Source organism: Carcharodon carcharias, chromosome 5, assembly GCF_017639515.1.
Source record: "Carcharodon carcharias isolate sCarCar2 chromosome 5, sCarCar2.pri, whole genome shotgun sequence".
In the NCBI taxonomy this organism is placed as follows: Eukaryota; Metazoa; Chordata; class Chondrichthyes; order Lamniformes; family Lamnidae; genus Carcharodon; species Carcharodon carcharias.
In genome coordinates, this window is record NC_054471.1 from 38,054,052 (window position 1) to 38,070,450 (window position 16,399).

The 16,399-nt window shown below is 42.4% G+C and overlaps 1 protein-coding gene across 2 annotated transcripts; it reads left to right on the plus strand.

Annotated features, from left to right (window-relative positions):
* The first annotated feature begins 432 nt into the window (after positions 1 to 432).
* LOC121278006 (N-acetylneuraminic acid phosphatase) lies at positions 433 to 14,017 on the plus strand. 2 transcript variants are annotated; one of them, XM_041188002.1, is made up of 3 exons: positions 463 to 580; positions 3,276 to 3,446; positions 11,713 to 14,017. In XM_041188002.1, exons 2-3 carry the CDS (start codon positions 3,426 to 3,428, stop codon positions 12,361 to 12,363), a joined length of 672 nt encoding a protein of 223 aa, XP_041043936.1. In that variant the 5' UTR covers positions 463 to 580; positions 3,276 to 3,425; the 3' UTR covers positions 12,364 to 14,017. The 2 variants fall into 2 exon arrangements, with proteins under 2 accessions (XP_041043935.1, XP_041043936.1); XM_041188001.1 differs by lacking the exon at positions 3,276 to 3,446 and having other exon boundaries at positions 433 to 580.
* Positions 14,018 to 16,399: the final 2,382 nt, after the last annotated feature.

A 16,399-nucleotide genomic window follows, 5' to 3' on the forward strand; every position in this document is an offset into this window, starting at 1 on the left:
CAACTCTCGTGAACAATTAATAAAAGAAAATGGTCAGGAAAAAGAATTTATCCTTAACTCTTGAGCTCCACAGAAACCATTCTACCGAATAGAAGCAGTTCTCCAAAAGACTGAGAAGACAACTGGCCTTCGTGGTCGTGGGTTCCCATGACATTTCCATCCCCACACGAAAACTTCAGTTCAGTACCTCGATCGATTGGTGCATCGGATGCAGAAGAGTTTTTAACTGCTCCCCGTGTACATGTTTAAAAAAAACTCACCAAACAGAAAGAGCACGTGGCCGAGCGCACCAACCAACGTGCGCTTCCCTCCGAACCAACCGCCGTGCGCGCTCCTGTCCAAATCAACGGCCATGCGTCGTGCGCACTCCTCTCTTGCGCCCGTGGTTGTGCGACGAGCGCGCTCCCCAGCGAGCCAACGGCCGTGCGCCGAACGTGCTCGTCTCCGAGTTTACGGCTGTGGCACGGCCGCCGGTGCGATGGCCGCTGCGGGAACCGCCGTTGGGATCCGTGCGTTGCTGTTCGACTTGGACAACACCCTGATCGACACGGCCGGGGCAGGGAGACAAGCGGAACGGCAGGTGAGGAGTTAATGGGGATACCATTCAAAAAAAAACGATCAACCGTTGAAATGAGGGAGGGAAAGATGGATCGACCTTCAGTCTTGCTCATTACCTGGAGTTGCATAAACTATACTGCATGAAACAGGCCATTCGGCTCAACCAGTCCATTTTCCTCCTGCTACTGTTAGATCTATAAGTATAATCCTCTGTTCCCTTCTTATCAAGCTTCCCCTTAAATGCATCAATATCAACGACCTCAGCTGCTCCCTGTAGTAGCCAGAAACAGCACTGTGGCTGTACCTAAACCGCATGGACCACAGCAGTTCAAGAAGATGGCTAACCACCACCTACTCAAGGGCAACTAGGGATGGGCAATAAAAATGCTGGCGCAGCCAGCAACACTCAAGTCCCATGAAAGAATAAAAACAAGTTCCACATTCTTGTCACCCTCCGGGTAAAGAAGCTTCTCCTGAATTCCCCATTTGATTTTTTGCAGACTATCCTGTATTGGTGGCCCCTAGTTTTGCTCCCCACCGCCACCCCGCCCCCCCCAAAGGCAGACACACTTTTTCATTGCAACAGTAAAATACTGTGGATGCTGGAAATAATGAAGCAAAAAACAAAACGTAAATATTCGTCAGGTCATGCACCATCACTGGAGAGGGAAACAGTTACCTTTTTTCATGCTGAAGACCCTTCACCAGAACTGAGAGTGTTTAAAGTTGTAACAGCTTTTAAACCAGGCAGGAAAATGGGAGAGGACAAAGGAGAAGGTCTGTGGTAGCATGGAAGACAGGAGAGATTAAATGATAACAGAAATGATGGTAGAAGGCAAAAAGAGACAAGTAAAGAAACAAAAGATGGATTTAGAGGATCTGTATTTAGGAGTAGCAAAATCATCACAAACAGCTGCTATCTGAAAGCCAGGACAAAGGTTATGATCTAATATTGTTGAACTCAATGTTGAGTTTGGAAGGCTGTAAAGTGCTAAATCAAAATATAAGATGCTTTTCCTCAAGCTTACTTTGAGCTTCATTGAAACACTAAGAGGCTATGGGCAGAGTGGGAGTGGGGTGAAAAATTAAAATGGCAAGTAACTGGAAGCTCAACGTCACACTTGCAGATTGAACAGAAGCCACCCGCCCAGTCTCTGTTTAGTCTCCCCATTGTAGAGGAGACTGCATTGTGAGCAGTGAATAGAACTGAAGTAAGTACAAGTAAATCATTGTTACACTTGGAAGGAATGTTTAGGGATGTTGCAAATCCTGCACTTGCATGAAAAGGTGCCATGGGAGAGGGTGTCACGAGAGACAATCCCTTTGGAATACTGAAAGGAGAGGAGAGGGTTAGATGTGAAAATGGCAGAGGATGATCCATTGAATACAGAGGCTGATAGGAAGTGAGCACAAGGATAATACTGTTGTGGTACTGGGATAGTGGGAAGGGGTAAGAGCAGATGTACAGGAAATGGAACGGATGTGGTCGAGGGCCCTGTCAATCATGGTGGGAGGAGTCCTTGCTTTGGGAAAAAGGAAGACTTCAGAAGAGCTGTTATTAAAGATGTCATCAGGCAGAGTAGAACAGACTCGTTACAAGAAGCAAGCGATTAGAAGCTGTAGCCAATATAGCTGTGGGAATCAGTGGACTTTAGCGAATATTGGTTGACCAATAGAGGGGATGGATATTGAGGACTGTAGAAGGGATAATGCAGAACAACTTGGAGTTCTATTGTCTCTTTACTGACCTAAACAGGCATTAGCAGAAAATAATGCTGATTACCACCTACCACCCTCCCTCAGTATTCCTCCATGTTGAACAACACTTGGAAGAAGCACTGAAGGTGGCAAAGGCACGGAGTGAACTTTGGGTGAGGGAACTCAATGTGCATCCCTAAGAGTGGCTTAGCAGCATCACTGCTGACTGAGCTGGCTGAGTCCTGAAGGACATATCTCCCAGTCTGCGTTAGTGGCAGGTGGTGAGAAAATCAACAGGAGGGAGAATCCTCCTTAACCTTGTCCTCCCACTCTACCTTTCACAGGTGCATATGTCCATGATAGTAGTGACCGCCACGCAATCCTTGAGGAGACAAAGTCTGGCCTTCACAACGAGGACATTTTCTATCATGTTTGGCAGTATCACAGTGCTGAATGGGATAGATTCAGATCTAGCATATTAAAACTGGGCATCCATGTGGTGCAGTGGGCCATCAGCAGCAGCAGAATTGTACTCAACCACAATCTGTAACCTCAACACCTAGCGTATCCCTCACTCTACCATTACCATCGAAGTAGGGAACCAGCCCTGGTTCATGAGTTTACGAAAGAAAATAAAGAAATAATTGCATTTATGTGGAGTCTTTCATGACAACCAGATGTGCTAAAGCAGTTTACTGCCAATGAAGCATTTTATTTTGATGTGTGGTCACTGTTGCATGAAACATGGAAGCCAATTTGCACAACAAGCTCCCACAAACAGCAATCTGATAATGACCAGATGATCTGTTTTTGTAATGTTGGTTGAATAACTCCCCGTCTTTGAAGGGTGCCATGGGATATTTTACATTCAGTTGGCAAAGCAGACATGGCCTCAGCTCACTATTTCATTCGAAAGATAACATCTCCAACAGCGCAGCATTCCTTCAGTACCACATTGGAATGTCAGCCTTGATTTCAAGACCTGGAGTCTGACTTGAACTCATAACTTTCTGACACAGATTTGAGTGCTACCAGCTGAGCCACACTGAAACAGTCATAGGAGACCATGCAAGGAACAGAACCAATTGTATCTGAAAATGAGGTGGCAATCTGGTGAAGCTACAACACATGATAAACAGCAGAAGCAGCATGCTGTGGACAGCTAAGCAATGCCAAAATCAACTGATCAGGTAAAATCTCTGCAGTCCTGCCACATCCAGATGTGGCAATAATGGCAGATCCCAGCACATGGGTGCAGAAGACAGGGCTGAAGTGTTTATAACCATCCGCCTCCATCCAGAAGTGTTGAGTGGATGATCCATCTCTGCCTCCTCCTGAGGCTCCCAGCATGATGTCGTTAAGTCTGTCCAATTCGCTCCTCGTGATATCAAGACCTGGGTCAAAAACCTGGAATTCCCTTCCTAACAGCAGGTGGGCGTGCCTACACCATACAGACTGGAGCCATTTAAGAAGGTAGCTCACCACCACCACCTCAAGGGCAACTAGGGATGGGTAACAAATACTGGTCTTGCCAGCGATGCTCAAATCCCATGCAAGAATTTTTAAAAACCTTCCGAACCCACAACCTCTTACCACCTACCCCTTACCATAGGTGTGTCAAAACACCACCACTTTCAAGGTTCTCTCTAAGCCACACACCATCCTGATTTGCAAATAAATCACTGTTCCTTCATTGTCACTGGGTCAGCATCCTGGAACCCCCGTTACCTAGCTACACCACACAGACTTGATGGATCATGAAAGTGGCTCATCACCACCTTTGCAAGGGCAATCAGGGTTGGGCAATAAATGCTGACCTTGCCAGCAACACCCACATCCCATGAACAAATGAAAAATCAGCCTCTGCATTATGACCGTACTATTGATATGGGGGGGTCTATTCAACTGGTCTTTGGTGACCCCCAAAGATTTTTATGATACTCTGTATTCCAGTAGGAACTTAGGAACAGGAGTAGGCCATTTAGTCCCCATTCAATGAAACCATGGCCAATCTGGGAACTAACTCTTTATATCCACCCTTGCATCATATCCCTTAACACTATTGGATAAAAGAAATCCATCAGTCTTGGATTTCAGATTTATAAATGATCTAGCAACAATTGTTGCAGAAGAGAGTTCCAAGCTTCTAACACCCTTTGTGCAAAAAAAAGTTTCTCAGTTTCAACCCTGAAGGGTCCGACTCTAATTTTTAGATTATGTCCCTAGTCCTAGACTCTCCAACCAGTAGAAATAGTTTCTCATAGAATCCTAGAACGGTTACAGAACAGAAGGAGGCCATTCAGCCTGTCATGTCTGGGCTGGCCCACTTTATCTACCCTTTCTGTTCCTCTTAATATCTTAAAAACCACAATCACATCACTGCTTAGTCTTTGAAACTCCAGAGAATGCAGTCCTATTTTGTGTAATCTTTCCTGATAATTGAACCCTTGGAGTCTAGATTTCATTCTAGTAAAGCTATATTGCATTCCCTCCAAGCCCAATATATTATACCTAAGGTGTGTTGCCCAGAATGGCTCCAACACAGATCCTTGCAGACATCCACTAATCACTTCCTGCCAATTATTGTACCTGCCCATTATCTCTACTCTCTTTGTCTTCTAGCCATTTTCTAACCGGCTTAATGATTTGCCTTCAGTTCCATAGGCTTCAACTTTAGCTAACAATCTCTCATGAAGGACTTTATTAAATCCCTTCTGGAAGTCCATATAATCAACATCCATAGGCATTCCCTTCACTTCTACTTTAGTCACCTCTTCAAAATATTCAATTAGGTTTGATTTCACATTTGATTTTTTTTTTTTGGTTTTCTTTCTTTGGTTTTCTGAATTCTTTCTTTCTGGTACCTTTTACAAAAAGGTGGAAAACTTCAGTTATTTGGTCTGCCAGCCATCATATGTTCTGGCTGATCCTGTCTCAAACAGCATGTTGTCCTAGTGTTTATATTTGGTGAAAGTTGCACTGTCTTCTGGATGCAGCTGCTGAAACCACTTATCCAATTGATGGCAAGGAAACTGAACGAGCAGGGTGTAAAGCTGCTGCATTCCCAGCTGGTGGCAAGCTGTCCTGCAGTCAGGGAGCATCCTTGGATTGCTCTCCATTGTTAAGCAGCCTTTCAGGGGTAGGGGGAATCTTCCTATTAGGTAAATAGTTGATCTTTTCAGTTAAATCCTTTATGTAAAAATTGGGAATACATTATATGCAAGTGAAGAGGGCACTCCATAGAATACACATCTCTGCCAAGGTGTGTTAACTCAACATTATTATAATTATGCAGCTCTCCCTTGAGGCTTTTCCCTGCTTAGTTGATGTCCTGTAAATTCAAAACTGAAAAAATAAATATTTTTATCAAGAGCTTCCAGATAGTAATATAAGTAAGAGAGGTTAAGTGCAGAGGCATGGAATCCAGCTGTTACTGAGTTTAATTATTTTGAGTTTGGTGAGGAGGGGAGGGAGGTGCTCTTTTTTCCTTTTTCTATCTTTCTCGACCTCTAGGCAACCCGGAGTTGAAAAGCTGCACAAGAGGGCTGAAATTGAAAAAATTCAAGAGTGACAGTACAGGAGAAACATAAGTTCATTGGTTGGTGAGAAACTGCTGTTAGGGAGTGTGTTTAAGTAGCTGAAAGTTAGAAATGTGCATTCTGAGACAGAGCATAAACTGTCACTTAGGCATGGATTAATCAGGGAGAGTCAGCATGATCTTAGGGAAAGATCATGTCTGTCTTCTGCAAAAAAGTTGATTAAGTTAGCAACAAGGAGGGTTGATAAGGATAGTGTAATGGATGTTGTCTACATGGATTTTAGTAAGGCATTTGATAAGGTTCTACATGGCAGACTGATCAAAAAAGTGAAACCCCATGGGAAGCAGGGAAGTTGGGTTCAAAATTGTATCAACAGCAGGAAACTAAGGGTAATGGCCAATGGATGTTTTTGTAAATGGAAAGCGGTTTCCAGTGACATTCCACAGGGCTTAGTGTTGGGGCCCTTGCTGTTTTTGTGTACATTAATGATTTGGACTTATGTGGGAGGCATGATTGGGAAATTTATAGATGACACAAAGATTGGCTTTGTAGTTGATAGTGAAGAGGATAGCTGTTGTCTCCAGAAAGATATCAGTGGTTTGCTTGAGTGGGCAGAAAAGTGGAAAATGAAATTCAGTGCAGAGAAGTGTGAGGTGATGCAGTTGGGGAGGGCAAACAAAGCAAGGGAATACTCAAGGAGGAGAGTGTGTGAGGAGGACCCTGGGACTGGGCAGTCAGCAGCACTGAGAGGAGAGCGGACGTGCATGAGAAGGGCAGCAGTGGCAGGAGATAACTGGCAGCAGAGAGAGAGGCCCAACACATGGGAGAGTGGACCTGTCTGAGAAGGACATCGGCGGGAAGAGATAAAAACCGGCAGCAGAGAGGGAGACCCAACACAGGGAGAGCAGACTTGTGTGAGAAAGGCAGCGGCGGTGGGAGATAAAAACCGGCGGCAGGGACTGAGATCTAGCACACGTAGAGTGGACCTGCGTGAGAAGGGCAACGGCAGTAAGAGATGAAAATGGGTGGCAGAGAGGGAAGCCCAGCACACGGAGAGTGGACCTGCATGAGAAGAGCAGCAGTGGTGGGAGATAAAAACAGGCAGCAGAGAGCCCCTTCAACCTGCTTCTACTTGTCAGAGCCGAAGTGTGACATCAAAGGAAAACAAGTAGGTGATTGGTGGGTATCTCTTCCGTGTCTCTTTTGATTGGCCAAGTAGTTTAAATCAGGAGCAGCTATTACAGCTAAAGAGTACAGTTAAGAAATTCGCTTTTAAAATATTTAACATCCAAATTAGTTATTTAAATTGAATAGAGATGGCTGGGCAGGTGATGTGTTGCAGCTGTAGCATGTGGGCACTGGTGGACGCCGGTGCGATCCACTGTGACCACAACTGCAACAAGTGTTGGCTGCTCGAGGAACTTCAGCTCAGAGTTGATGAGCTGGGGTCCAAGCTGCGGACACTGCGACATATCAGGGAGGGGGAGAATTACCTGGACACTGTTTCAGGAAACAGTCACACCCCTTAGATTAATGACATCGAGTCTGGGCCGTGGTCAGGGAAGGAGGGCATGACTGCGAATGAGGCAGGTATAGGGATCCAGAATTTAGCTTTGGAGGAGCCTTAGCCAGTGCCCTTGTCCAATAGGTAGGAGGTTCTTGCTCCCGGTGTGGACGAGGGTACAGACTGTAAGGAGGATGAGTGAATGACCCCACAGCACCATGATACAGAGCGGGGTTTTAAAGGAAGTGGCTGCAGAGATAGTGGAGGCATTGGTTGGAATATTCCAGAACTCACTGGATCCCAGGAGGGTCCCAGCATATTGGGAAGCCAAGAAGGGAGGGAGACAAAAAAGCAGGAAACTATAGGCCAGTCAGCCTAACATCTGTCCTTGGGAAAATGCTAGAGTCCCATTATTAAGGAAGAATTAGCAGAACGTTTAGAACAGCTTAACGCAATCAATCAGAGTAAACATGACTTTGTGAAAGGGAAATCGTGTTTGACAAATGTGCTAGAGTTCTTTGAGGATATAACAAGCAGAGTTGATAAAGGGGAACCGGTAGATGTTGTGTATTTGGATTTCCAGAAAGCATTCAATAAGGTGCCACATAAAAGGCTATTGCACAAGATAGGACCTTGTGGTATTGGGGTAATGTATTAGCATGGATTGAGGATTGATTAACACGCAGAAGACAAGAGAATCGGGATTAGGTTGGAAAGACATAACTAGTGGAGTGCCACAAGAATCAGTCCTAGGGCTTCAATTATTTGCTATCTATAATGACTTGGAGGAGGGGGCAGAGAGTAATGTATCCAAATTTATTGATGATACAAAAATAGTTGGAAGGGCATATTCTGATGAGGAAATAAGGAATTTGCAAAGGGATATAGATAGGTTGAGTGAGTGGGCAAAAACTTGGCATAGAGTTTAAAGTAGGAAAGTGTGGGGTCATGCACTTTGGTAGGAAGAATCAAAAGCAGGCTATCATTTAAATGGAGAGAGACTCCAAAAAAAGTGCAGCACAGAGGAATCTGGGAGTTCTTGAGCATGAAACACAAAAAGTTAGCATGCAGGTGCAGCTGGTAATTAAGAAGGCAAATGGAATTTTGGCTTGTATTGCTAAGGAGTTGGAGTTTAAAAATAGGGAAGTCTTGTTACAACTGTACAGGGTGTTGGTGAGGCCGAACCTGGAGTACTGTGTACAGTTTTGGTCCTTGTATTTAAGTATATACTGGCATTGGAGGCAGCTTAAAAGAGATTCACTAGTCTGATTCATGGGATGAAGAGGTTGACTTATCAAGAATGGCTAAACAGGTTAGACCTTTATTAGAGTTTAGAAGAATGAGGGTTGATCTTATTGAAGCGTAGAAGATTCTAAGGGAGCTTGACAGGACAGATGTTGAGAAGATGTTTCCACAAGTGGGGGAATGTCAAACTAGGGGACATAGTTACAGAATAAGGAAACACTCATTTAAAACTTGAGTTGTGAAGGAATTTCTTCTCTCAGAGGGTAGTGAATGTCTGGAATTCTCTACCCCAGAGAGTTGTGGAGGCTAGCTCACTGAGATTATTTAAAAAGGAGGTAGATAGATTTTTGAAATATCGGGAGTTGAGAGCTCTGAGGAGCTGGCAGAAAAAAAGGAGTTGATGACTAGGGCTGATCAGCCATGATCTTATTGAATGGCAGGGCAGGCTTGAGGGGCTGAATGGCCTACTATTTCTTATGTTCAATAAATGGGAGGATATTGAGAGGAGTTGAGGAAATGAGAGATCTTGGAGTACATATCCATAGGTCCCCGAAGGTGGCACGACAATGGATAAGATGGTAAAGAAAGCAAATGGAATGCTTTCCTTTATTGGCCGAGGTATTGAATACAAAAGCACAATTGTATTGATGGAATTGTATAAAATGCTGGTTAGGCCATAGCTAAAATTTTGTGTACAATTCTGGTCACTACATTATAGAAAGGACATAATTGCTCTGGAGAGAGTGCAGAGGAGATTTACAAGAATGCTGCCAGGGCTTGAAAATTGCAGCTATGAAAAAAGATTGAATAGGCTAGGGTCATTTCCTTCGAACACAGGAGGCTGAGGGGTGACCTAATTGAGGTGTACAAAATTGGTCTATTTAGGGTAGACAGAAAAGACCTGTTTCCCCTAGCTGAGGGGTCAATTACCAGGGGTATTTAAGGTGATTGATACAAGGATTAGAGGGGACATGAAGAAAATCTTTTTCACCCAGAGGGTGGTGGGCGTTTGGAATTCACTGTCTGAATTACTGGTTGGGGCTGAAACACTCAATTCATTTAAAACATTCCTGGAGCTGCACCTGAAGTGCTGTAACCTGCAAGGCTACGGACCAAGTGCTGAAAAGTGATTTGAAAATAAGCGGCTAGTTTCTTTTTTACCTCTTTTTATGCTGGTGCAGACACGATAGGGTGAATGGCCTCTTTCTGTGCCATAACTTTTCTATGGTTCGATCTCACTGGGGAAACTTTAGGCCAATCCATATTCAACAACCTATTCTGAAAACTCTGCTCACATTTTGACAGCTGTGACAAATTTCACTACATCGGCCGAGACAATCAACAACATACCTAAAGAATCAACAACATTCAAAATAAAACAACCCACAAAATTCTTTTAAAAAAGTCAGTTTGCCCTATCTCCCAACCTTAAAGGATTTGGTAAATTCCAGGAAATTGGGTTCGTACCTTCACCAAAAACTAATCACTTTCCCCTTGGGCTAAACCCTATCTGTGTTCAAGTTTCTTTGAAATCGTCCATTCATTTTGAGATATATAAGACCATAAGACTTAGGAGCAGAAGGAGGCCATTCGGCCTATCAATTTTGCTCTGCCATTCAATGAGACTATGACTGATCTGATAATCCTCAACTCCACTTTCCTGCCTTTTCCCCATAATCTTTGATTCCCTTACTGATTAAAAATCTGCCCATCTCAGCCTTGAACATGCTTAACAACCCAGCCGCTAAAGCCCTCTGCAGTAAAGAATTCCACAGATTGACTACCCTCTGAGAGAAGAAATTCCTCCTCATCTCTGTCTTAAATGGGTGACCCTTTACTCTGAGATTATGCCTTCTGGCCCTAGACTGTCCCACAAGAGGAAACAACCTCTCAGCATCCACCCTGTCTAGCCCCCTAAGAATCTTATATGTTTCAATAAGGTCGTCCCTCATTCTTCTAAACACCAAGTACAGGCCCAACCTACTCAAGCTCTCTTCATAAGAAAAGCCCTCCATACCTGGATTCAACCAAGTGAATCTTCTCTGGACTGCCTTCAATGCCAGTATATCTTTCCTTAGATAAGGGGACCAAAACTGTTCACAGAATTCCAGGTGTGATCTAACTAGTGCCTTGTATAGTTTTAGCAAGACTTCCCTATTTGTATACTCCATTCCCTTTGAAATAAAGGTCAACATTCCATTTGCCTTCCCTATTACCTGCTGAACTTGTATGCTAGATTTTTGTGATCGCTCTGTGTTGCAACTTTCTGCAGTCTTTCTCCATTTAAATAATATTCAGCTCCTCTATTCTTCCTGCCAAAGTACATAACCTCACATTTTCTAATATTGCATTCCATCAGCCAAGTTTTTGCCCACTCACTTAACCTGTCTATTTCCCTCTGTAGACTCTTTGTGTCATCCTCACCGCTTGCCTTCCCACCTATTTTTGTGTCATCCACAAACTTGGTGATAGTACGTTCACTTCCCTCATCCATGTCATTAATATAAATTGTAAATAATTGTGGTCCTAGCACTGATTCCTGTGGCACTCCATTAGTTACAGGTTTCCACCCTGAAAATGCCCCCCTTATCCCAGCTCTCTGTCTTCTATTAGTTAGCCAATCCTCTATCCATGCTAATATACTATCCCGAACACCATGGGCATTTATCTTATTAAGTAGCTTTACGTGCGGTAGTTTATCGAATGCCTTTTGGAAATCCAAATATGTTACATCTAGTGCTTCCCCTTTATCTATCCTGCTTGTTACCACCTCAAAGAATTTAATAAATTTGTCAGGCATGATTTCCCTTTCATGAAGCCATGCTGACTCAACTTGATTATATTATGCATTTCTAAATGCTCTGCTATTTCATCCTTTATAGTAGGCTCCAACATTTTCCCAATAACAATATATTGTTTACAGATAAACAGACGAACAAACAGGGATGAAAAGATTACCTTTGCTCACCCTCAGTGGGCAATGAAAAGATAATACATTTCCACATAGACTTTAAGGATTGTGATTCATGGAAGTAATCAGTGGGTTTGTACATGGAAGTCTTGCAGTTTTGATTTGAGGAGTAATGAAGAAATGTGTAGAAGTTATCATTTAGAATATGAAAAATTGTAAGTTTGAATTTACACTGATTTTCTTCCTCCCAAAAAAAGGTTAAGAACTTATTGATATCACGACATGGTTATGAAGAATCTGCTGCTGACCTGATTATTGAGAAATTTAATACTAAGTTAGAGAAAGAGCGTGCTGATTCCTCTACCGAGATAGATATTGATGAAGAGCGCACGTTATTTTTGGAATTGGCTATACAAGAAACAAATGGGCATAAACTAGACCAGGGTTTGGCTACTGAATGTTATCTTCTGTGGAAAAGTACAAGACTCCAAAACATTCATATCCCTGATGAGGTGCAGGCCATGTTGAGGGAGCTGCATCAGTCTTACAAGCTGCTTTTATTAACCAATGGGAGTTCCTCAGTACAACGGGAGAAGATTAATGTTTGTCAGTGCGAGCAGTACTTTGACCTGATTGTTATAGGCGGTGAACACCAGGAGCAGAAACCAGCTCGCTCTATTTTCCAGGAATGTTTCAGGCTTTTGGGAGTGAAGCCTGATGCCTGCGTGATGATCGGTGACAATCTAAAGACAGACATTGAAGGCGGGGTGAATGCTGGTGTTTGTGCAACTATCTGGATAAACAACAATAATGGGAAACTTGACAAAGAGAGTGCAGTGCCTGACTATACTGTGAAATCTGTACTAGATGTTAAGGGTATTTTGGAAAATATTAAATGTAAATTTTAACTGGAAATAGTAATCTCCTCCTGTTTGTGTACTTTGCACAATTTGAATGGGAAAAATGTCTAGAAATAAAAGTTTATGGATGGCTTCTGTAGATTTTCTATCTTAATTATTGGTGGGGATGTTGGCACGGTTGTGTGGGGAACATCTAAAGCTACAAGAAAATCACACTATTACCTAAATGAAATAATAGATAATTTAATTGTTTTAGAAAAACAGAATTTTAAAAATATTTTGGTGGATAGTGGATCCTAATCTGTTAATTTTTAAAACCTAATAGTGGAAGATATATAATTGCTTTGGACATTTTTTAAACTTAGTACTGAAAGTTTTACAAATGTTTTGAACACTTTTCTTTAAAAAGTATGTGGGACTGTATTATTGTTGTTTCTGACATCAAAGCTAATATTCAATTTACAAATAAAATCAACTAGAATAGGAAGCTAAATTATTTTAGCTCTTCAGAACATTTATTTTGTTTTTAGAATGTATTGTCAGGCAGCAGTTAATTTGTAGAAGTTATCAGGAAATGCAACACAGTCCAAAACCAATGTTCAAATACAGCAGGTCAGAATGGATGTCATTCGTATTTTATTTGGTGTGATCTGAGTTCTGATAGAATTGTAAGAGACTATGCAAATTTGTTTTAATTTCCATCTTAAAAGCTCGGGTGTTCCATGTTTAGGATTTCAAGCCACAGTATCATGGTAACTGAAATGCCTTCTCCCTAACTGTGTGATGGTGTTTTAGTGCCAAGCTCTACTGACCAAGAGGCATCAGATTCAAGCTGATGTCTGCCAGATTAGAGGTTGGACATTGGGTGGTTGGGCACAGGATAGAGGGACCAAGTTATTGTGCAGCTGCTCCACTGAGAACAGGATTGCGATGGTATATGGTAATTTCCATGATTGAATCATCTACCAACAATTATTGTCCAGACCAAATGATAAATAAGGCAGAGTGTAGTGATTTTTTTTTAAAATCTCCCTGAAATTGCGTACAGTTCCACACAGTTATTTCAAATGGGTTTAGGCCCTAATGATTGACTGATGGGTTATAAGGTTCAAGAAAGATCATGAACTATAGAATGAAGACATTACATTGTGGGAGAGGAAATTCAGGTGGATCATAAACCTGTAATGGCTGAGGTAAAAATAATACAAAGCAAAGTATGGTTTCAAAATGGGATTATCAACCTACGCTGTTCTCTTAGTTGACGAGTTTATTTTAAAAAAACTTGAAATTGCTTGTACGGGGTGTTATATTTATGTTCCCATTTCCTTTTTGAACACCCCCCATTATTCCTCTGTAGATTTCCCCACAAGTAATTGTTCCCAGATCCTGCCTTATTTTACTAAAATCCACCCTCCCCCCAGTCCAAAACATGTAACGTGTCACAAATAAAATGTGAAATTTAAATCAAACAGCTTTTAATGCACTAATGGCTCAAATTTATTTGTCTGGAAATGACAATGCAGTTATTTTGAGGCAGGAAAGGAGCCTGTTGAATTTTTGAATCCAATCTGTAATAATAAATGTGTACATTAAAATTGTCTTGAAATACATGTGGATAATGTTTGCATCCAAAACAAAAAATAAAGTTTTTCATTCATTGTTTGTATCCCTTTGACAGATAATTAAATATTCCTACAGGTGTGATCATGACTTTTTATTTGAAAACTCCTTCAGCATTCCAATGAAGGAGAAGCTTAACTTGATCAGTTCAGAAACAAGGCACACTTAAAAAGAAAACAACTTAGAAGAAACATTCAATAAATTAAAATGTCACTTTTACCCTTAATCAACATGTCATACACTAATTTCTTCTTCCCCATCTCTGATATACAGGCAGGGGGGTACATTTTCTTCAGGGATGGCCTTGCTGGATATCTAACAGGCACAACATGCTTGTGGTGCTCTTCAACTGTGTGGAAACAGGCCAGGTGTACTGGTTAGACACTGGAGCAAAAGGTAGCATTGCCACTCCTCCTGGATTGCCAGGAAGTTTGCTGGAATAGAGGTTTGCTCTCTGGCCATCAATATTAGCAATCAAGTTATTGTGCAGTTCCTCCTTCACTGAGAACAGGATTGCAATGGCTTATGGTAATATCCATGATTGAATTATTTGCCAACAATTATTGTTCAGACTAAATGATAGATTGGGTAAAGTGGAGTGAATTTTTTTTTAAAAAAGCTCCCTGAAATTCTGAAAGCTGGAGTAAAGTTCCACATAGTTATTTCAAACGGGTTCAGGCTCCCCAATGATTAACTGATGGGTTATAAAGTTCAAGAAAAATCATGAAATATAGAATGAAGATATTGTGGGAGAGGAAACTGAGGTGGAACATGCAGAGAGCAGGCCCCTACATATAAATGTATGTCACTGAAGCCATACAGGTGGTGGGCGAGCATTTTAGCGATAGCGACCACAACATGGTACAGTTTAAGTTTGTTATGGACAAAGAAATCAACAAGTTGCAAAAAAATGTTTTGGACTGGGGGAGAGTGGATTTTAGTAAAATAAGGCAGGATCTGGCCAAAGTAAACTGGGAACAATTACTTGTGGGGAAATCTACAGAGGAACTGTGGGGGGTGTTCAAAAAGGAAATGGGGAGGGTGCAGGCTCAACATGTTCCCTGTAGGGTGATAGGAAAGAGTAACAAACCCAGAGAACCATGGATGACCAGAGATATTCAGGTTACGATGAGAAGGAAAAAAGAGGCTTTTAGCAGGTACATGGGAAGCAAATCAGCAGAGGCATTAGTGGAGTACGGACAGTGCAGGGTTGAACTTAAGAAAGCAATTAGGAGAGCAAAGAGGGGATATGAGAAAGCTCTGGCTGGTAAAAGTAGGGAAAATCCCAAGATATTCTATATATATCAATGGGAAGAGGATAATCAGGGAAAGAGTAGGGCCCATAAGGGACCAAGGGGGCAATCTATGGGTGGAGCCAGAGGATAACACTAGAATGTGGAGTGATACTTCACGTCCGTCTTCACCCAAGAGAATGAGGATGAAGGTATCGAACTCGGGGAGAGAGATTGCAAGGTTCTTGAGCAAATTGATATAGGGAGTGCAAGGTGTTGGCAGGCTTAAAAGTGGACAAATCTCCAGGTCCGGATGATTTGTGTCCCAGACTGCTGAGGGAGGCAAGGAAGATTGCAGGGGCTCTGACCCAAATTTTAGTACTTCTCTGGCCACGGGGGAGGTGCCAGAGGACCGGAGAACAGCTAATGTGGTTCTGCTATTTAAGAAGGGTTGTAGAGATAAGCCAGGGAACTACAGGCCAGTGAGTCACATGTCAGTGGTAGGGAAACTATTGGAGAAAGTTCTGAAGGAGAATATCTATCTCCACTTGGAGAGGCAAGGTTTGATCAGGGATGGTCAACATAGCTTCGTCAGAGGGAGGTCATGCCTAACAAGTTTTATTGAATTTTTTGAGGAGATGACCAGCTGTGTAGATGAGGCTAGTGCAGTTGATGTAGTTTATATGGATTTCAGCAAAGCCTTGACAAGGTCCCACATGGGAGATGTCTAAAGAAGGCAAATGCACATGGGATACAGGGTAATTTGATAAGGTGGATTAAAAATTGGCTTAGTTGTAGGATGCAGAGGGTGATGACAGAAGGATGCTTTCGTGACTGGAAGCCAGTGTCCAGTGGTGTACCACAGGGATCTGTGCTCGGTCCCCTATTATTTGTCATTTATATAAACGACATAGCTGACACTATGTGGAGGGTAGAATTAGTAAGTTTGCGGATGACACAAAGATTGGCTGGGTGGTTAACAGTGAGGTTGAGTGTCTTGGGCTACAGGAAGATATAGATGGGATGGTCAAATGGGCAGATAAGTGGCAGATGGAATTTAACCCTGAAAAGTGTGAGGTGATACACTTTGGAAGGAGTAATTTGACAAGGAAATATTCAATGAACAGCATAACACTAGGAAGTTCTGAGGAACAAAGGGACCTAGCCGTGTGTGTCCATTGATCTCTGAAGGCGGAGGGGCATGTTAATGGTGTGGTGAAAAAAGCTTATGG